The sequence below is a fragment of the Pygocentrus nattereri genome, chromosome 6 (genome assembly GCF_015220715.1).
Source record: "Pygocentrus nattereri isolate fPygNat1 chromosome 6, fPygNat1.pri, whole genome shotgun sequence".
Classification (NCBI taxonomy): domain Eukaryota; kingdom Metazoa; phylum Chordata; class Actinopteri; order Characiformes; family Serrasalmidae; genus Pygocentrus; species Pygocentrus nattereri.
In genome coordinates this window covers 47,362,375-47,385,021 of record NC_051216.1, presented here as the reverse complement: position 1 = coordinate 47,385,021, position 22,647 = coordinate 47,362,375, and the positions used below count along the sequence as shown (strand labels likewise).

Genomic DNA, 22,647 nt, shown 5'->3' with positions numbered 1-22,647 from the left:
TTGCCGTGTTACTCGAAACCCCCCAGAAAGCTGATAATTCAGCAGAGCAGAAACCTCCCCCAAGGTCTAGATAACTCAGTAGGGTTAGGGCCTGGACTCACTTCATAGTCCAGATATTTCAGCAGAGCGCTAAGGAACCAAAACCACAGTCCAGATATTTCAGCAGAGCGCTAAGGAACCAAAACCACAGTCCAGATATTTCAGCAGAGCGCTAAGGAACCAAAACCACAGTCCAGATATTTCAGCAGGGCACTAAGGAACCCAAACCACAGTCCAGATATTTCAGCAAGGCACTAAGGAACCCAAACCACAGTCCAGATAATAGAGCAGAGCACTAAGGAACCCAAACCACAGTCCAGATATTTCAGCAGAGCAATAAGGAACCAAAACCACAGTCCATATATTTCAGCAGAGCACTAAGGAACCAAAACCACAGTCCAGATATTTCAGCAGAGCGCTAAGGAACCAAAACCACAGTCCAGATAATAGAGCAGAGCACTAAGGAACCCAAACCACAGTCCAGATATTTCAGCAGAGTGCTAAGGAACCAAAACCACAGTCCAGATATTTCAGCAGAGCACTAAGGAACCCAAACCACAGTCCAGATATTTCAGCAGGGCAATAAGGAACCCAAACCACAGTCCAGATAATAGAGCAGAGCACAAAGGAACCCAAACCACAGTCCAGATATTTCAGCAGCGCGCTAAGGAACCAAAACCACAGTCCAGATAATAGAGCAGAGCACTAAGGAACCAAAACCACAGTCCAGATATTTCAGCAGAGCACTAAGGAACCCAAACCACAGTCCAGATATTTCAGCAGAGCACTAAGGAACCCAAACCACAGTCCAGATATTTCAGCAGGGCACTAAGGAACCCAAACCGCTGTCCAGATATTTCAGCAGAGCACTAAGGAACCAAAACCACAGTCCAGATATTTCAGCAGAGCACTAAGGAACCCAAACCACAGTCCAGATATTTCAGCAGAGCACTAAGGAACCCAAACCACAGTCCAGATATTTCAGCAGAGCAATAAGGAACTAAAACCACAGTCCATATATTTCAGCAGAGCACTAAGGAACCAAAACCACAGTCCAGATAATAGAGCAGAGCACTAAGGAACCCAAACCACAGTCCAGATATTTCAGCAGAGTGCTAAGGAACCAAAACCACAGTCCAGATATTTCAGCAGAGCACTAAGGAACCCAAACCACAGTCCAGATATTTCAGCAGAGCGCTAAGGAACCAAAACCACAGTCCAGATAATAGAGCAGAGCACTAAGGAACCCAAACCACAGTCCAGATATTTCAGCAGAGCGCTAAGGAACCCAAACCACAGTCCAGATATTTCAGCAGAGTGCTAAGGAACCAAAACCACAGTCCAGATATTTCAGCAGAGCACTAAGGAACCCAAACCACAGTCCAGATATTTCAGCAGAGCACTAAGGAACCAAAACCACAGTCCAGATATTTCAGCAGGGCACTAAGGAACCCAAACCACAGTCCAGATATTTCAGCAAGGCACTAAGGAACCCAAACCACAGTCCAGATAATAGAGCAGAGCACTAAGGAACCCAAACCACAGTCCAGATATTTCAGCAGAGCAATAAGGAACCAAAACCACAGTCCATATATTTCAGCAGAGCACTAAGGAACCAAAACCACAGTCCAGATATTTCAGCAGAGCGCTAAGGAACCAAAACCACAGTCCAGATAATAGAGCAGAGCACTAAGGAACCCAAACCACAGTCCAGATATTTCAGCAGAGTGCTAAGGAACCAAAACCACAGTCCAGATATTTCAGCAGAGCACTAAGGAACCCAAACCACAGTCCAGATATTTCAGCAGGGCAATAAGGAACCCAAACCACAGTCCAGATAATAGAGCAGAGCACAAAGGAACCCAAACCACAGTCCAGATATTTCAGCAGCGCGCTAAGGAACCAAAACCACAGTCCAGATAATAGAGCAGAGCACTAAGGAACCAAAACCACAGTCCAGATATTTCAGCAGAGCACTAAGGAACCCAAACCACAGTCCAGATATTTCAGCAGAGCACTAAGGAACCCAAACCACAGTCCAGATATTTCAGCAGGGCACTAAGGAACCCAAACCGCTGTCCAGATATTTCAGCAGAGCACTAAGGAACCAAAACCACAGTCCAGATATTTCAGCAGAGCACTAAGGAACCCAAACCACAGTCCAGATATTTCAGCAGAGCACTAAGGAACCCAAACCACAGTCCAGATATTTCAGCAGAGCAATAAGGAACTAAAACCACAGTCCATATATTTCAGCAGAGCACTAAGGAACCAAAACCACAGTCCAGATAATAGAGCAGAGCACTAAGGAACCCAAACCACAGTCCAGATATTTCAGCAGAGTGCTAAGGAACCAAAACCACAGTCCAGATATTTCAGCAGAGCACTAAGGAACCCAAACCACAGTCCAGATATTTCAGCAGAGCGCTAAGGAACCAAAACCACAGTCCAGATAATAGAGCAGAGCACTAAGGAACCCAAACCACAGTCCAGATATTTCAGCAGAGCGCTAAGGAACCCAAACCACAGTCCAGATATTTCAGCAGAGTGCTAAGGAACCAAAACCACAGTCCAGATATTTCAGCAGAGCACTAAGGAACCCAAACCACAGTCCAGATAATAGAGCAGAGCACTAAGGAACCCAAACCACTGTCCAGATATTTCAGCAGAGCACTAAGGAACCAAAACCACAGTCCAGATATTTCAGCAGGGCACTAAGGAACCCACCCCAAAGCCCAGGTAATTCGGTATAATGCCAAGGAAAGTGTTATGGAACCGAGGCTGAGGGCCAGAGAATTTAGCAGCGCACTAAAGAACCTATCCCAAAGTTAAGATAAGGAACCCATCCTGGAGTCCATATATTTTAGCAGAGCTCTAAGGAAGGAAGTTGAGATAATTTTGCAGAGCACTAAAGAACCCCCCCCCAAACCCCCAAGAACCCCCCACTCCCCAAAAGTCAAGGGATGGGTACCACAGTGGTACAGTTCAGGAAGCTTCCCAAGGCGGCAACCTGCGGAGCTCTTTCCTCCGCTGGGTGGAGGAATGTGTTGCTAGTTTAGCCGCAAGCTATCTGACTGAGAGAGCCGCTCTGATCCTGAGGCTTACGAGCGTGCGCTTGGTGATTTGTAAAGGGGGATTTGAGGCTTTAGTGTGTGTGTGTGTGTGTGTGTGTGTGTGTGTGTGTGAGGACTAGCGGCAGTTCCTGTAGCTGCTCCACCAAAACACAAGACGTCCGCTCCTTTTCAAAGAACACCCACCTGTGTTTGCTACTGTTCAGAACAAAGAGAAGAAAGACAGCCGAGTATTTCACATGAATTACTGCAGCCTGCAGCTGGCGTTCCTGCTCCACCCGCTCTTTAACAGCAGACCAACCCACTATACAATCCCTGGCCACTTTAATAGAAACGCCTACCTTGTGCTTCCACTCACTGGCCACTTTATTAGAAACACCCACCTTGTGCTTCCACTCACTGGCCACTTTATTAGAAACACCTACCTTGTGCTTCCACTCACTGGCCGCTTTATTGGAAACACCTACCTTGTGCTTCCACTCACTGGCCACTTTATTAGAAACACCTACCTTGTACTTCCACTCACTGGCCACTTTATTAGAAACACCTACCTTGTACTTCCACTCACTGGCCACTTTATTAGAAACACCTACCTTGTACTTCCACTCACTGGCCGCTTTATTGGAAACACCTACCTTGTGCTTCCACACACTGGCCACTTTATTAGAAACACCAACCTTGTACTTCCACTCACTGGCCACTTTATTAGAAACACCTACCTTGTGCTTCCACTCACTGGCCACTTTATTAGAAACACCTACCTTGTGCTTCCACTCACTGGCCACTTTATTAGAAACACCTACCTTGTGCTTCCACTCACTGGTCACTTTATTAGAAACACCTACCTTGTGCTTCCACTCACTGGCCACTTTATTAGAAACACCTACCTTGTGCTTCCACTCACTGGCCACTTTATTAGAAACACCTACCTTGTGCTTCCACTCACTGGCCACTTTATTAGAAACACCTACCTTGTGCTTCCACTCACTGGCCACTTTATTAGAAACGTCTACCTTGTGCTTCCACTCACTGGCCACTTTATTAGAAACACCTACCTTGTGCTTCCACTCACTGGCCACTTTATTAGAAACACCCACCTTGTGCTTCCACTCACAGGCCACTTTATTAGAAACACCTACCTTATGCTTTCATTAACTGGCCACTTTATCAGAAACACCTACCTTGTGCTTCCACTCACTGGCCACTTTATTAGAAACACCTACCTTGTGCTTCCACTCACTGGCCACTTTATTAGAAACGTCTACCTTGTGCTTCCTCTCACTGGCCACTTTATTAGAAACACCTACCTTGTGCTTCCACTCACTGGCCACTTTATTAGAAACACCTACCTTGTACTTCCACTCACTGGCCACTTTATTAGAAACACCCACCTTGTGCTTCCACTCACTGGCCACTTTATTAGAAACACCTACCTTATGCTTTCATTAACTGGCCACTTTATCAGAAACACCCACCTTGTGCTTCCAGCCACTGTTGACTTTATTAGATGCGACAACCTTGTATTTCCACTTACTGGCCTCTTTACTGGAAACCCCTACATTGCACCACTTCTCGGTGGATGTCTAACACAAACTGGAAATGGTAGCCAGCCAGTTCTACAGTTTGAGAATTGATCTTCAAGTCAGAACTGAGTCTAACTAATAAAGACTAAGCGGTTTATTACCAAACCCGCAGTTCGTCATTAGGCCCTGGCAGGCTGGCGTGAGCGGGAGCGTGATTTCCGTCGCGTTTACGTTTCCAACACGCGCTCACTCCATTAAAAAAGCAAATAAACATTTCAGAATAACGGCGGCGCTGCCTAATGAGCTAATTAAAAAGCCATAAACAAGTCCGCTCCCTGACTCAGCCCTTCTCCTTTTCTTTTTCTTAATATCAGAGTTTTCATGCGCTCCGTCTTTCTGGAGGGACTGCTGAGTGAAATATCTGCGTTTATTCAGCCGATCTTCAAAGATTACTTTAAGAAGATGAAAAGCTGTTTGCAGCTTATTTATTCATGTACAGCGTTGCGCGAAAGTTTTAGGCGTCTAAGCAAATGTTTAACCAGCTGACCTCAGCAGTGAGTTTATCACAATATACATTAGAATAAAATCGTATTCATAATTCAAATAAACAGAAAAACAATAAAAAGGAACAAGAATTTCTCGGGTCCATATTTTTCCTGGACACCTTCACAGCCGCCACAGAGACTCGTTAATATCATCAATTACATCATGAGCTCAATTTACTGAGCACTGATTGGTCAAACCAGTAGCTGCTTTATGACTACATATAATACTGGACTTCCTCGAGGAGGAGAGGCTTGGAGATGGGGAAACAAACACACTGACATCCAGAACATCACCATATATATATATATATATATATATATATATATATATATATATATATATATATATATAAAATCATTATTAATTAATATTCTATACATTTAGTTTATTCAAATATTAACACTTTTCTCAGCAAATAAACACAAACCACACAAATAAATAGATTTTAAAAAATGTGTCTTGGGTGCCAAGACTTTCGCACAGTACTGTATGTGGTGCGCATTAATGGCAAGTTTCCCTTTTTCATCCTGGTATAATCTTATAGAACGCACAGCCCTCTGATCTTAGGACACTAACTCAAGTTAACCGCTGACTCCTGCGTGAACCTTCGCGTGACCACACGGCGCAGACCCCCGTGTCTTTTCCAATAACGGCCGTGTGCTAATGTAGGCTGTGTTGTGGTGCCTCGGCATAGCTGAGCCATGACCGGATCCAGAGCTGAGTGCAGTTTGGAGCGGTTTTAGTGTAGTCGGGCCTAGCATGGTTTGGGCCGGGCCCAAGCGCGCTGCACCGCTCCGCCTCTCCCTCATCTTCTCTGTCCCCGGCGGGACAGGCCGCGCCAGCGATGCTCCGATAGCCGATGGAAAGCCTCTTTTGCTGCGGTAACGCTTGCGAGACTCTGTCCGACATGCTTGGACTTTCATGTTGTGTTGCGTTTGGGCCTTGCTGAATTCGATTTGCTGTGGGCGCTCGGAGAGATAGAGGGGAAGAGAGGGAGGAAAGAGGGAGAGAAAGAGACATTAATGTCTGTTTTGCTGCGTGTCCAGGCATGAGCTCCAGCTAAACCAGTTCCACGTGTCTGAGGGAGATGCGCCGAGTGCGGAGCAGTGGCGCAAGACGTTTGAATCCAAATCAAAAATAGATGCAGACCTAAAACGAGTAAAATAGTAATTCGCTGGATGAAATCACGTCTCCAGTTATAGCGAAAACAGGACGAAAGCAGCGAAACGGCCACTGTCAGTGCAGAACGGATGGACGGTGGCTTCTCCGGTGTCCGCGGTGCGTGCGAGAGAGCTGGATATTATGGGGTTCTGTGATACTTTTACAATACTTTACACTTTTAACGCTTAAGCTTGAGCCTCAAGGCTCCCAGTGACACCACGTGGCCATGGACGTGTTGCCTGGTCATGCAAAAATCTACATTTCACAGGACATCTCTGTGTAGTTCAGAGAGGCTTAATGATTTATTGTAGAGAAACTTGCAGACTCAGAATCCTTTACAGTGGTGGTGATAGGAACCAGACGTCGCTGTATCCACAACACAAAGCCTTTTTATTAACTTGATTAAATATGGAAAGGTGATGACGGTGAAGTAGTGACTCGGGTCTGACTCGGGTCTGATGTTTTCAGGGCCGTGTGGACACAAACCTGATCTTTTTCAATTCGGCCTGAGCCACTTTCATATGTGGTCCGTACCCGATTCGTGGTCATGTGACCTTAATGTGATGCTCAGATCGGAATTCATGTGCTTTTGTTGCCGTGGCAACAGCGCCGAACAGACGTTAAAGCCTGTAGACGGTGGAAAAGCAGCTCGTCTCACCCTTTTCTCCTCCGTCTGGCTCTAATAATGAAGCTGAGAGCTGATCAGAGTTAATGATCTTCTCAGCGAAGCTCGTTCTGCTCGTTAGTTTGTGCTGATGATGCAGCGATTCAGTCACGTGACGTCACTGAGTAGGAGGAGCTCATGAGGGTCATTTCAGGCCAGTTCATCACATTAATGACCGATTTGAGTCTCTTACCTGAACTAGTGTGAACCGCTGAGTCGGAGAGATCTAACGAGGCTCGTAAAGTGAACGGAGCTTTAACGGCTGTTGTAGCTGTAAATTAAAGAAATGAAAGCTGGATCTCTGAGTTTTTTCGAAGTACTGAATATTGCATGTCTGTGTTGTCAGCAGTTGTACAGTGTTCCGGTTCCACCGGCGTGCCGTGCGGCAGTAACAGAACGTCTCTTTCGAGGTCCAGGTTGTGTCTTTATGTGTTTGGGATCCGTCTACTGCACAATTCCCTTAACGTATCCCAGCCAAACGAAGCCCAGGCTGCAGGGACTCATCTGTTCCATGAGCTGCTGTGTCTGCTGGTTCTCTAACCATTTGTTTGGGTTGAGTGTTTGAAGTGTAATGGGTTTATGATGGGTAATCAGCGTGCCATGGAACCGCCTGCGTGAGGCTTGCGCAAGGGACGTCCAGGCCAAAAGTTAGAAGCATGGACTTTCTCTATCGTGATGGATTCGTGATTCTTGACAGAGTCTTTAAGTCTGAGTGAAGCACGAAGGCTTGGATGAACGTTTTTTTTTCATATCATAGGGCTGCAGAGTGGCTTGACTCACGTCTCAGGGGAAGCACATAGTTATAGTTTATCAATCCTACGTGGGAAATCGGTCATTCTGCTGCCAAACTGTGTCCAGTCTGGGAGCAGCACAGCAACAACAGCAGAGCAGGTGGGGCAGGGGTTTTAAACTCACAGCCTTCTGGCTGCTGGTCCACATCTTCCTGTAAAAAGTCCAGAAGTCACAACTGAAGTATCGAGAAGAGCTATTTTGCTCTTACCTTTGAACAAAAATCAAAACACCTTGGAAGCCACAATATTTGATGTCCTTCTACCATCTGGCTACATGTATAAACACAGACTGACTTTGCTCTGCTTTAAGCTTTAGCTTGGCCACTTTTCTCGCATCTCCAGCAGGAAACTTTTCCGCAAAAGTAGAACAGATTCTTGTAAAATGTCTCATTTAAGGCTGAAGTCTCTTCGCCAGCTTCTCGTTCAGTTTTCCAGTTCCACCTTAAACGGTGCCTGAGGTGCCAGAATGTTACTGCTGCATCATTTAAGGTGGAATGTGAAAATTCAAAGGAGAAGCTGGAGAATTCAGTCAGAGACATCAGCCTCACAAATTTTTAGTGTCTGACAGTTTGGATCATTCTCAGCACTGCAGTAACGCTGACGTGGTGGTGGTGTGTTAGTGTTGTGCTGGTGCGAGTGGATCAGACACAGCTGGAGGTTTTAAACACTGTGTCCACTCACTGTCCACTCTATTAGACACTCCTGCCCTGTTGGTCCACCTTGTAGATGTAAAGTCAGAGACGACAGCTCATCTGCTGCTGCACAGTTTGTGTTGGTCATCCTCTGGTCCTTCATCAGTGGTCACAGGACGCTGTTGGCTGGATATGTTTGGTTGGTGGACTGTTCACAGTCCAGCAGTGACAATGAGGTGTTTAAAAACTCCAGCAGTGCTGTGTCTGATCCACTCAGACCAGCGCAACACACACTAACACACCGCCACCACGTCAGTGTTACTGCAGTGCTGAGAATGACCCACCATCCAAACAGTACCTGCTCTGTGAGGGTCCATGGGGGTCCTGACCACTGAAGAACAGGGTAACAGAGTATCAGAGAAACAGATGGACTACAGTCTGTAACTGTAGAACTACAGAGTGCAGCTATACGGTCAGTGGAGCTGATAAAGTGGACAGTGAGCTAGAGACGAGGAGGTGGTCATCATGTTATGCCTGATCGGTGTAGTTAGTAGTTCAGGCTAAAATTCTGAAGATGCCGGCTGTACCGTCATGTAGATCACCAGGATTTTTGAATGAGAAATTTGAATTGGCTGATGTAATATGGTGGTTTCAGCTCACGGTACAGTGATGAATGTCTGCTATCTTCTCTTTCTCCAGTGTCTGGAACCCTGCAAGGCATCATGGGACCTGAAGGAGAACCAGTGTCAAGACCTGTGTGAGGTACGTCTGCCCGACGTCCCAGCATGGAAATACTTAACTCAAATGTTACTTGCACAGACGGGATCACGGCCAAAAATATTGGCACCCTTGCAGTTTTTCCAGAAATTTGTTGAAATTAAAATGCTTTGTTATTCGCGTTTCTTTCCTTGTTTGCAGTTGGAACAACACAAAAAGCAGAAAAAAGCCAACCTCACTTATTTATATTTACGGCATTTGGCTGACGCTCTTATCCAGAGCGACTTACAATTTGATCAGTTTACACAGGGAGGTGAAGGCGGTGTTGGGAGTCTTGCCCAAGGGCTCTTATTGGTATAGTGTAGGGTGTTTGCCCAGGTGGGGATTGAACCCCAGTCTACAGTGTAGAAGGCAGAGGTGTTACCCACTACACTGACCACCCATCACTCCGCACAGAGCTCTGAAAATGGACTGGACAATATTGTTGGCACCCTTTGCGAAATCCTAAGAGATTGGAATTTCAGGCAGGTAAATTTCCATTAATTTCTAGTTTAACAATTCCGCAGGGCGGCACGATGGTGCGGTGGGTAGCGAGGAGGTCCTGGATTCGATTCCCCGACCGGGTGACCGGGGTCCTCTCTGTTTGGAGTTTGCATGTTCTCCCCGTGTCTGCATGGGTTTCCTCCGGGTTCTCTGGGTTCCTCCCAAAGACATGCAGTCAGGCCAATTGGACGTGCTAAATTGCCCCTAGGTGTGAGTGACTGTCTGTGTCTGTCTGTCTGCCCTGTGATGGACTGGCGACCTGTCCAGGGTGTATCCTGCCTTCCGCCTGAAGACTGCTGGGATAGGCTCCAGCACCCCCCGCAACCCAGATGGAGCAGTGGCTTGGAGAATGGATGGATGGACAATTCCGCAGAGAAATTTGAGTCAGCCTTTGAGTTGTGCACCACACTGAGCACGGAAACACTAAAGAAGAGGAAAGAATTGCGGAATGAAAAAGAAAATAGGAACGCATGAGCCCCTCCCTCTCCGGAGATCTTAACCTTCTTATGTCAACTGTACGCAGCGTCATCAAGATGTGTGCAGCCTGTGGCCCGGTAGCTGACCTCTCTGGGCACGGACGGGCACTTTAGGCTTTAATCGGCATTAGGTTCTTAAAAAAGATGGTTCTTCAGTAAAGACAGTGGTTCTATATGGAACCATAAACACTAAAAGACCCATTTGTTTGAATGGTTCTTTGCATGGTGAGCTAGTTCCTCAGAACGATGGAGAATGTGTTGTATATGGTTCTATATAGCACCAAAACGGGTTCTGCTATTGTTACAGTATTAAGCTTGTATTGGTGCTATGTAGAACTCTTTTCAGAAGGTGCTATATAGAACCACGTACAGCACATTCTCCATAAATCTAACGAACCATTTCACCATGAACAGAACTTTATCAGCATGTGCGTGGGTTGTGGAGTGTTTACGGTTCTGTTTAGAACCATTTTCTTTACTAAAGAACCCTTGAAGAACCCATTTTAAGTGTGTACACTTTCAAAAACATTGAGGTTTTAAGAGGGGAAATTGAGCCGAATACGAATTTGGAGCAATGAGATTAGACCAAAGAGGTTAGACCAATCAGAGGCAACCAAACCTCCATGTGTTGTGACATCACAACCACAACGTACTGGCAGTCTGGCGGGCTATGTTTAGGGGTCGAGCCTCAAGACCAGGAAGGTGGTTATTCTGGTCTTCTTGGGTGAAATAAATCAGGCCTGAATCTCGATTATTAAAATAGCACAATTTAAATTGCAGTCGCGTTATTGATCGACTTCCAAACAAGAACCTCGATTGACTTCCAGACGAGTTCAAGCTGAGCTGAAGAAATGAGATACAACAGTGTCGGAGGCCCAGGAGGAGCCCACTGCTGACACAGAGGCATAAAAAGCCAGCCTGGAATTTGCAAAAACTTTGGCTACCTTACGAAGCCAAAACCCTTCCAGGAGAATATCCTGTGGACAGATGAGACCAAAATAGACCTTTTTCGGTGAAGCACATCATTGTTCTGTTTACAGAAGAGAAAACGAGGCCTTTAAAGAAAAGAGCACATGGAGGAGGTTCACAGATGTTTTGGGTTGCTTTGCTGCTTCTGGAATGTGTGCATGGCATCATGAAACACTACCAAAGAACTGCACGGAACTGCTATGAAGTGGCCACTGATGTGTCCAGATCTCAATCTCATAGAACACCCGTGGAGAGATCTCAGAGCAGCACTCTTCATATTTTAGAGATCTGGGGCAGATTGCAAAAGAAGAGTGGTCCAAAATTCCAGAGACGTGCAACAAAGTTGTTCATGGCCACCGAAAGAGCTTCATTTCAGTTATTCATTCCAGGGGTTTTGTTTTGTTGTGAAATGATTCCAATGTCTTTACAGTGGTGGTGATAGGAACCAGGCGTCGCCATGACTACAACACAAATATAGACACTTTATTTACCATCCAGAACCACCAGAGAACCTACACGAGCCTTCTGAGCTTCTATGGAATGTTGATGATGGAAAATAGTGGAAAATCTGGAATAATGAGTTTTCTTTGGGGACTATTTTGCCGCACAGCGCCCTGCATGTCTCCCTCCACCATGAATGGAGTTGAAGTTCTCTAAACTCTCATAAAACAGCGTCTCAGTCATCAGGCAGTGAATTCAGAACCAGTTCATGTAGGAACTTTCTGAGAGGAGCTTTTAGAGGGACGTCTGGTTCCCATCACCACCACTGTGAACGGTTCTGACTCGGTTAGTTTATCTAGAACGGAGCGTTTCACACCAAACCGCTCTGAACGACTCTGTTTACATCTGATTGATGGAGTTCCCCTTTATATTATGCCCTATTATACGTGTATGTTTTGATTACCAACATAAGCCGTTCATGAACATTAAACCATATTGGTTTAATACTGGTAACTGTTTTTAAATCTCTCCATGATCTTGCCCCCACTTATTTGGGTAATCTACTTCAGATGTATGTTCCAACTCGCACTTTACGCTCCTCTTACTCTCATCTCCTAATTGTGCCTTCTACAAAATTCCGTACTCTAGGTGATAGAGCGTTTGGTGTTGCTGGCCCAAAACTCTGGAATGGGCTTCCACTACAGCTCCGTACATCATCATCTCTATCATGTTTTAAAGCCGGTCTTAAAACCTATCTCTTCCAGCTAGCATTTGAGTGAGAATTTCTCTCGAACTTCTATTTATTTTAGCTAAGTCTTTTATTATTGTTTTATTTTTATTGTTGTTATTTTATATATATATATATTTTTTTCTTTTTCTTAGTTTATTTTATATATTGTTATAAATCTTAATGAATTTCTGTTTTACTTTTTTTGTATTGTACAGTGTCCTTGGGTCTCTTGAAAGGCGCTTTATAAAATAAAAGTATTATTATTATTATTATTATTATTAAGATGTTATTCAATGCTTATACCTGAGTTATGAAGTCCTATGTAGGCAGCCTTCAAATAAAGCTCTGCCTAATGCGCTGTCCGAAATGTAATACCCCCCCAAACCACCCTCACTGACCCCACCCCCTGATTATTCCTCTCTCTTTCTTTCTGTCCAGACTCTGTTTCCGAAGAAACATTACGAGTGCCTGACGAGTTGTGAGTTTTTGCGCAGTGTCGAGGCGGCGAAGCAGGGCGACTGTCCGGCGCCAGACCGGGCCAGCGGATTTGCCGCCGCTTGTGTGGAGAGCTGCGAGGAGGACGCAGAATGCCCCACCCACAGAAAGTGCTGCCCTAATGGCTGTGGACACACCTGCCAGGTGCCCAGGAACCTCTATAAAGGTATGTAAATGCCCTGTATGACAATACATAAATATTACAATACAGTGCTTTCATAAAGTCTTAGCTATACCACTTAAGGCTATTTGGGCAGACATTATAATTAGGGCTGCCAAGCCATTAAAATGATCAGTCAACTAGTTGCATTATTTTGCGTCTTCCAATCAGTGAGTTGTATATACATTATGTGGCCAAAAGTATGCGGACATACCTTCTAATTATTGAGTTCAGGTGTTTCAGGCATGCTCCCTGGTAACTGGTACCTAAAATCAAGTACATAGCCATGCAGTCTCCATAGACTTACACTGGCAGTAGAATGGGTTGAGTAGAGTGTGGCACCGTCATAGGTCCAAAATCAGTTTGTGAAATTCCTTATTGTGAAATATTATAGTGAAATCAAAGGATCAAGGAGCAACAACAGCTCAGCCATGAAGCGGTAGACTACGCAGACTTGGAGAGCACAAGAATTGTGCATCAAAAGCTTCATGAAATGGGTCTCAATGGCTGAGCAGTTGCACGCAAGCCTAAGATCACTATGCGCAATGCCAAGTGTCGGCTGGAGGGGTGTAAAGCACCGTCGCTGGACTACGGAGCAGTGGAAACATGTTCTCAGGAGTGATGAATCAGCTTCTCTACCTGGCAGTCTGATGATGAATCTGGGTTTGGTGGATGTCAGGAGAACGTTACCTACTGGAATGAACAGTGCCCACAGTAAAGTTTGGTGGAGGAGGGATGATGGGCTGGGCTGTTTTTCAGGGTTTGGGCTCTCAGTTGCAGTGAAGGGTGATGTTGATGCTACAGCACAAAGACATTTTGCACAGTTATCTGCTTCCAGCTTTGTGTCAGCAGTTTTCCTGTTCCAGCATGGCTGAGCCCCTTTGCACAAAGTGAGTGCCATAAAGGAATGGTTTGACCAGTTTGGTGTGGAGGAACTCCAGTGGCCTGCACAGAGCCCTGACCTCAACCAAGCATGACAGGCCCTCTCGTCCGAAATCAATAACTAACCTCACAAATGCTCTTTTGACTGAACGGGCACAAATGCTCACACTCTCCAAAATCTTGCAGAAAACTTCCCAGACTAGTGGAAGCTGTTACTTCATATTAATGCCCATGTTTTTGAATGAGAAGTCCAACAAGCTCATATATGTGTGATGGCCAGGTGTCCACATACTTTTGGCCGCTTAGTGTATATCATATATACAGTCAACTCCTCCATGACTCTAGCCTCTCACTTTCATTCACACAGCTTATGGATTCTTGTTACAGTGGAGGCTCTGGAGGGAGACAGGAGCTTTCTGCTTTGCTGTTGCTTTTGTCAGTTTGCTGCTTGTTCATTTGTCCATAGAAAACTGTGCAGCATAGCCCGCTGAAGGTTCTGAAGGTATTATTTTAAAAACAGAGTGTAGATAATATGCAGAAGTGACCGAATTCCATGTTCTATTGATTTTTGTAAGTGAAAAAAGTGACACACTGGGGGGGGAATAAAATATAAAACGTGTGCAAAAGTTATGGCACATTTTATGTTTTATTTGTTTTCCAGAAAGATAAACACAGCAAATAAACAGAGCAAGAACTGCGTTCTCTGGAGGGGATGTGACTGACGTTCACTTACAAAATCAACAGACTGTGCATCATTTGACCAGATCTAAACTTTTTTATGCAAGACAGGATGAAATTTACCGGCTAACGAGACTCAAACTGGACCGCTGAGCAGATTTAAAGTTGCCCTGTAGTTAGCGGAGGCCGAAAAGTCTGGTTTTGTGGCCAGCTGGTCTCCACACTGTCTTTCTTAGCTTTGTTAATTTCTTATCACCCACACTGCCGTTTGTGTGGGCTGCGTTCGAGAGTCCGGCTTCGCTGAGAAAACGGCTTTAATCCTCTAGTGCATGAATTAGTTAGACATGAGAAAACTCTTTTAATTTTGTTATTTAAAATTGCTTAAATAATGGAAAATTTGGAAGGAATTTCTTCCTTTCTTCCTTTCTTCATTTCTTCCTTCCAAATTATATATACATGTAATGTAAATGTATATTACTTAAGTAAGGTATTTGGTAAATTGTTGCCATATGGCAACAATGCCCATAAAATCAATTTTTTCCCCTAAAAATGATTTTTCTTGAAAACAAGACCAAACAAGTCCAACTTATACTGGAAACGTACGACTCAAGATTGGCAAATATTGTAAATTGATACAATTTCAATTGATATTTGGAATGTATGGAAATAACAACATCATAATAAAAATTCCTGATTGTGTGAAATCATACAAAATGTGTCCTTTCAAAGTAAAAGACCTCTATTCCACATTAAAACAGGTAAACACAGATTTGATATCACTGCCCTTTAGTAAAATTGAGATGAAGTAATTGTTGCCATATGGCAACTCCGTGAAATAGAGGGTTAAAACTTCCTTTTTGGGTGACTCAGTTGAGGCCCTTAAGGTTAGAATTAGGGTAAGAAACTCCAGGATTGTAGTTTGATGGTACTAATTTCTTCAGATTTCCATATTATTGCAGAATATTGTTAGAATGAGTCAAATTAAATCCTTGCCTGTACGTTTATATTGTATTTTATTTATAGGTACGACTGTTTATAGGCATAACTTCGGATCACTAGGACCGTACGTGTTGGCCTCTCTTTGAAACTGGCCGTTGTCGTGATTGTTGTCATGGTTTGTTCAGTCCGCTGCTGACGACAGGTCACGTCGTGGTATGCTGCCCCCTAGCATGTCTTCGGGTATTGCGTCTTGTGGAGGCATTGTGTTCATTTCTGAGGATTAGTGTAAATGAGTGCAGGGTATCGTCTGCATTTTTATGGTCATGGTGATGAGCTCCTGTTATAAAGGTCTGTGATATCAGGGCAGATTGAACTTTAGAGAGATCAAAAGAAACTATATCCCCAACTATTAGCTTTATTTCTATATTAGTATTACAGGACGTTATTTATTACTCTTCTTCTCTAAGAGCTTGCAACCGGCTGTAAGTTGATTTTTACATTATTTTTATTTAAATTTTTTATTTTCGTGATTTTTTTTTTAGTTTTGCTACTGTTTGAAAGTGGAGGTTACAGTAATGCTGATTAATTATTAATTATTATTATTGCACTGTATTATTCCTGTATTGCACTGCTACATGTTTATACACCCAGGCATAATACACAGCTATTAGCATATGTTATCTATCTATCTATCTATCTATCTATCTATCTATCTATCTATCTATCTATCTATCTGTCTGTCTGTCTGTCTGTCTGTCTGTCTATCTATCTATCTATCTATCTATCTATCTATCTATCTATCTATCTCTCTGTCTGCCTATCTATCTATCTATCTATCTATCTATCTATCTATCTATCTATCTATCTATCTATCTATCTATCTATCTATCTATCTATCTATCTGTCTGTCTATCTGTCTGTCTGTCTCTCTGTCTGTCTGTCTGTCTGTCTGTCTATCTATCTATCTATCTATCTATCTATCTATCTGTCTCTCTATCTATCTATCTATCTATCTATCTATCTATCTATCTATCTATCTATCTATCTATCTATCTATCTATCTATCTATCTGTCTATCTGTCTGTCTGTCTGTCTCTCTGTCTGTCTGAAGATGTATGAAGGTTAGTCTCCAGTAGATTGATGCTCCTTCCATCCACACTGAAAGGCCATGGGGTTCAGATGATTCCCACGTAGTAACACAGATGGCATTTCTTCTACATGTGGAACAGGCTAGAACTTTGCTTCACCCTTTGCGCTCTTTATTATGTGGAATGCCGGTTCAGGATGGCTCGTTATTGCTGTCAGATTTGCTGCTTTCTCCCTCATTTGCAGGTAGGTCATAAAGGCCTTGATTGGGTTCCAGGCCCGTCCGCCGTTCGCTGGAGAGCGGCCGTTATTAGCTCATTGCGGGGAGAGTGTAATTGTTTCTACGTGTGCCTCGCTCTTCGGGAGGGAGGATGGTCCAGGTTGCTGGAAACCATTAACCTCGCTGCGAGTCGGGGGCCAAATTGAGCGTTGCGTCGCTGGTGTTCCAGATCGCTGTCAGATGTTCCTGCAGGTGGGGAACCACAGACTCGGTTAAGCGCTGTGCGTGTGTCCCTGACCGTGGGCCGAGACACAGCTGAGTGCTTTGTGCTCTCCGTATCGACCCAGTCCGCCAGACCCTCGGCCTTCACGCTGAGGGCCATATGTACTCCGGGTTTCAGGCACGAGTGTGACGCATTCTGCCTGAAAAAAGGAAACAGCCTGCGTGTTACAGTGAGGGAAAGAAGTGCATTCACGCAAGATTATTTCTGTTCTCTCATTTATTTCCACTCTACTACATTAACACACATAAGGTCTTTTGACTTTGCACTTATAAACATGAGGACAGAAGTATGGACTGGCATTTACAGCTTTCAGACTTCAGGATATCAGGAAGAATTTAATTGGCTTTTGCAGCTTTGTGGTTCAGTTTTGTTCCTCTAGATCAGATACATAACGTCTGACCTGCATCCTGACTCAGCGCCATATACCGTTTACTGAAGTAGCCAAGTAGGAATAATATCAGCATCTTATACAGTCGACAGCTGATCGTCAGATCAAATAAAGTCCAGTTCGGTCAGATTTCAACAACATTTACTGAACATCAGATCAAATAAAGTCCAGTTCGGTCAGATTTCAACAACTTTTACTGAACGTCAGATCAAATAAAGTCCAGTTCGGTCAGATTTCAACAACATTTACTGAACGTCAGATCAAATAAAGTCCAGTTCGGTCAGATTTCAACAACATTTACTGAACATCAGATCAAATAAAGTCCAGTTCGGTCAGATTTCAACAACTTTTACTGAACGTCAGATCAAATAAAGTCCAGTTCGGTCAGATTTCAACAACATTTACTGAACATCAGATCAAATAAAGTCCAGTTCGGTCAGATTTCAACAACTTTTACTGAACATCAGATCAAATAAAGTCCAGTTCGGTCAGATTTCAACAACTTTTACTGAACGTCAGATCAAATAAAGTCCAGTTCGGTCAGATTTCAACAACATTTACTGAACGTCAGATCAAATAAAGTCCAGTTCGGTCAGATTTCAACAACTTTTACTGAACGTCAGATCAAATAAAGTCCAGTTCGGTCAGATTTCAACAACATTTACTGAACATCAGATCAAATAAAGTCCAGTTCGGTCAGATTTCAACAACTTTTACTGAACGTCAGATCAAATAAAGTCCAGTTCGGTCAGATTTCAACAACATTTACTGAGCGTCAGATCAAATAAAGTCCAGTTCGGTCAGATTTCAACAACTTTTACTGAACGTCAGATCAAATAAAGTCCAGTTCGGTCAGATTTCAACAACTTTTACTGAACATCAGATCAAATAAAGTCCAGTTCGGTCAGATTTCAACAACATTTACTGAATATCAGATCAAATAAAGTCCAGTTCGGTCAGATTTCACCAACATTTAATGAACATCAGATCAAATAAAGTCCAGTTCGGTCAGATTTCAACAACTTTTACTGAACGTCAGATCAAATAAAGTCCAGTTCGGTCAGATTTCAACAACTTTTACTGAACATCAGATCAAATAAAGTCCAGGTCGGTCAGATTTCAACACCATTTACTGAACATCAGATCAAATAAAGTCCAGTTCGGTCAGATTTCACCAACTTTTACTGAACGTCAGATCAAATAAAGTCCAGTTCAGTCAGATTTCACCAACATTTACTGAACATCAGATCAAATAAAGTCCAGTTCGGTCAGATTTCAACAACTTTTACTGAACGTCAGATCAAATAAAGTCCAGTTCGGTCAGATTTCAACAACTTTTACTGAACATCAGATCAAATAAAGTCCAGTTCAGTCAGATTTCACCAACATTTACTGAACATCAGATCAAATAAAGTCCAGTTCGGTCAGATTTCACCAACATTTACTGAACATCAGATCAAATAAAGTCCAGTTCGGTCAGATTTCACCAACATTTACTGAACATCAGATCAAATAAAGTCCAGTTCGGTCAGATTTCAACAACTTTTACTGAACATCAGATCAAATAAAGTCCAGTTCGGTCAGATTTCAACAACTTTTACTGAACATCAGATCAAATAAAGTCCAGGTCGGTCAGATTTCAACACCATTTACTGAACATCAGATCAAATAAAGTCCAGTTCGGTCAGATTTCAACAACTTTTACTGAACGTCAGATCAAATAAAGTCCAGTTCAGTCAGATTTCACCAACATTTACTGAACATCAGATCAAATAAAGTCCAGTTCGGTCAGATTTCAACAACTTTTACTGAACGTCAGATCAAATAAAGTCCAGTTCGGTCAGATTTCAACAACATTTACTGAACGTCAGATCAAATAAAGTCCAGTTCGGTCAGATTTCAACAACTTTTACTGAACGTCAGATCAAATAAAGTCCAGTTCGGTCAGATTTCAACAACTTTTACTGAACATCAGATCAAATAAAGTCCAGTTCGGTCAGATTTCAACAACATTTACTGAATATCAGATCAAATAAAGTCCAGTTCGGTCAGATTTCACCAACATTTAATGAACATCAGATCAAATAAAGTCCAGTTCGGTCAGATTTCAACAACTTTTACTGAATATCAGATCAAATAAAGTCCAGTTCGGTCAGATTTCACCAACATTTAATGAACATCAGATCAAATAAAGTCCAGTTCGGTCAGATTTCACCAACATTTACTGAACATCAGATCAAATAAAGTCCAGTTCGGTCAGATTTCAACAACATTTACTGAACATCAGATCAAATAAAGTCCAGTTCGGTCAGATTTCACCAACATTTACTGAACATCAGATCAAATAAAGTCCAGTTCGGTCAGATTTCAACAACTTTTACTGAACATCAGATCAAATAAAGTCCAGTTCGGTCAGATTTCAACAACTTTTACTGAACATCAGATCAAATAAAGTCCAGGTCGGTCAGATTTCAACACCATTTACTGAACATCAGATCAAATAAAGTCCAGTTCGGTCAGATTTCAACAACTTTTACTGAACGTCAGATCAAATAAAGTCCAGTTCGGTCAGATTTCAACAACTTTTACTGAACGTCAGATCAAATAAAGTCCAGTTCGGTCAGATTTCAACAACTTTTACTGAACGTCAGATCAAATAAAGTCCAGTTCGGTCAGATTTCAACAACATTTACTGAACATCAGATCAAATAAAGTCCAGTTCGGTCAGATTTCAACAACTTTTACTGAACATCAGATCAAATAAAGTCCAGTTCGGTCAGATTTCAACAACTTTTACTGAACGTCAGATCAAATAAAGTCCAGTTCGGTCAGATTTCAACAACATTTACTGAACGTCAGATCAAATAAAGTCCAGTTCGGTCAGATTTCAACAACTTTTACTGAACGTCAGATCAAATAAAGTCCAGTTCGGTCAGATTTCAACAACATTTACTGAACATCAGATCAAATAAAGTCCAGTTCGGTCAGATTTCAACAACTTTTACTGAACGTCAGATCAAATAAAGTCCAGTTCGGTCAGATTTCAACAACATTTACTGAACGTCAGATCAAATAAAGTCCAGTTCGGTCAGATTTCAACAACTTTTACTGAACGTCAGATCAAATAAAGTCCAGTTCGGTCAGATTTCAACAACTTTTACTGAACATCAGATCAAATAAAGTCCAGTTCGGTCAGATTTCAACAACATTTACTGAATATCAGATCAAATAAAGTCCAGTTCGGTCAGATTTCACCAACATTTAATGAACATCAGATCAAATAAAGTCCAGTTCGGTCAGATTTCAACAACTTTTACTGAACGTCAGATCAAATAAAGTCCAGTTCGGTCAGATTTCAACAACTTTTACTGAACATCAGATCAAATAAAGTCCAGGTCGGTCAGATTTCAACACCATTTACTGAACATCAGATCAAATAAAGTCCAGTTCGGTCAGATTTCAACAACTTTTACTGAACGTCAGATCAAATAAAGTCCAGTTCAGTCAGATTTCACCAACATTTACTGAACATCAGATCAAATAAAGTCCAGTTCGGTCAGATTTCAACAACTTTTACTGAACGTCAGATCAAATAAAGTCCAGTTCGGTCAGATTTCAACAACTTTTACTGAACATCAGATCAAATAAAGTCCAGTTCAGTCAGATTTCACCAACATTTACTGAACATCAGATCAAATAAAGTCCAGTTCGGTCAGATTTCACCAACATTTACTGAACATCAGATCAAATAAAGTCCAGTTCGGTCAGATTTCACCAACATTTACTGAACATCAGATCAAATAAAGTCCAGTTCGGTCAGATTTCAACAACTTTTACTGAACATCAGATCAAATAAAGTCCAGTTCGGTCAGATTTCAACAACTTTTACTGAACATCAGATCAAATAAAGTCCAGGTCGGTCAGATTTCAACACCATTTACTGAACATCAGATCAAATAAAGTCCAGTTCGGTCAGATTTCAACAACTTTTACTGAACGTCAGATCAAATAAAGTCCAGTTCAGTCAGATTTCACCAACATTTACTGAACATCAGATCAAATAAAGTCCAGTTCGGTCAGATTTCAACAACTTTTACTGAACGTCAGATCAAATAAAGTCCAGTTCGGTCAGATTTCAACAACTTTTACTGAATATCAGATCAAATAAAGTCCAGTTCGGTCAGATTTCACCAACATTTAATGAACATCAGATCAAATAAAGTCCAGTTCGGTCAGATTTCACCAACATTTACGGAACATCAGATCAAATAAAGTCCAGTTCGGTCAGATTTCAACAACATTTACTGAACATCAGATCAAATAAAGTCCAGTTCGGTCAGATTTCACCAACATTTACTGAACATCAGATCAAATAAAGTCCAGTTCGGTCAGATTTCAACAACTTTTACTGAACATCAGATCAAATAAAGTCCAGTTCGGTCAGATTTCAACAACTTTTACTGAACATCAGATCAAATAAAGTCCAGGTCGGTCAGATTTCAACACCATTTACTGAACATCAGATCAAATAAAGTCCAGTTCGGTCAGATTTCAACAACTTTTACTGAACGTCAGATCAAATAAAGTCCAGTTCAGTCAGATTTCACCAACATTTACTGAACATCAGATCAAATAAAGTCCAGTTCGGTCAGATTTCAACAACTTTTACTGAACGTCAGATCAAATAAAGTCCAGTTCGGTCAGATTTCACCAACATTTACTGAACATCAGCTCAAATAAAGTCCAGTTCGGTCAGATTTCACCAACATTTACTGAACATCAGATCAAATAAAGTCCAGTTCGGTCAGATTTCAACAACTTTTACTGAACGTCAGATCAAATAAAGTCCAGTTCGGTCAGATTTCAACAACATTTACTGAACGTCAGATCAAATAAAGTCCAGTTCGGTCAGATTTCAACAACTTTTACTGAACGTCAGATCAAATAAAGTCCAGTTCAGTCAGATTTCACCAACATTTACTGAACATCAGATCAAATAAAGTCCAGTTCGGTCAGATTTCAACAACTTTTACTGAACGTCAGATCAAATAAAGTCCAGTTCGGTCAGATTTCAACAACTTTTACTGAACATCAGATCAAATAAAGTCCAGTTCAGTCAGATTTCACCAACATTTACTGAACATCAGATCAAATAAAGTCCAGTTCGGTCAGATTTCAACAACATTTACTGAACATCAGATCAAATAAAGTCC

At 42.4% G+C, this 22,647-nt stretch overlaps 1 protein-coding gene across 1 annotated transcript in view; it reads left to right on the top strand.

The window, feature by feature from the left end:
• Positions 1 to 22,647, top strand: part of LOC108443133 (anosmin-1) — a 92,570-nt gene that overhangs the window by 38,569 nt on the left and 31,354 nt on the right. Inside the window, exons 3-4 of the mRNA XM_017723577.2 lie at positions 9,127 to 9,189; positions 12,742 to 12,964. Of these exons, the coding sequence (XP_017579066.1) occupies positions 9,127 to 9,189; positions 12,742 to 12,964 (286 nt within the window). The remainder of the gene's footprint in view (positions 1 to 9,126; positions 9,190 to 12,741; positions 12,965 to 22,647) is intronic.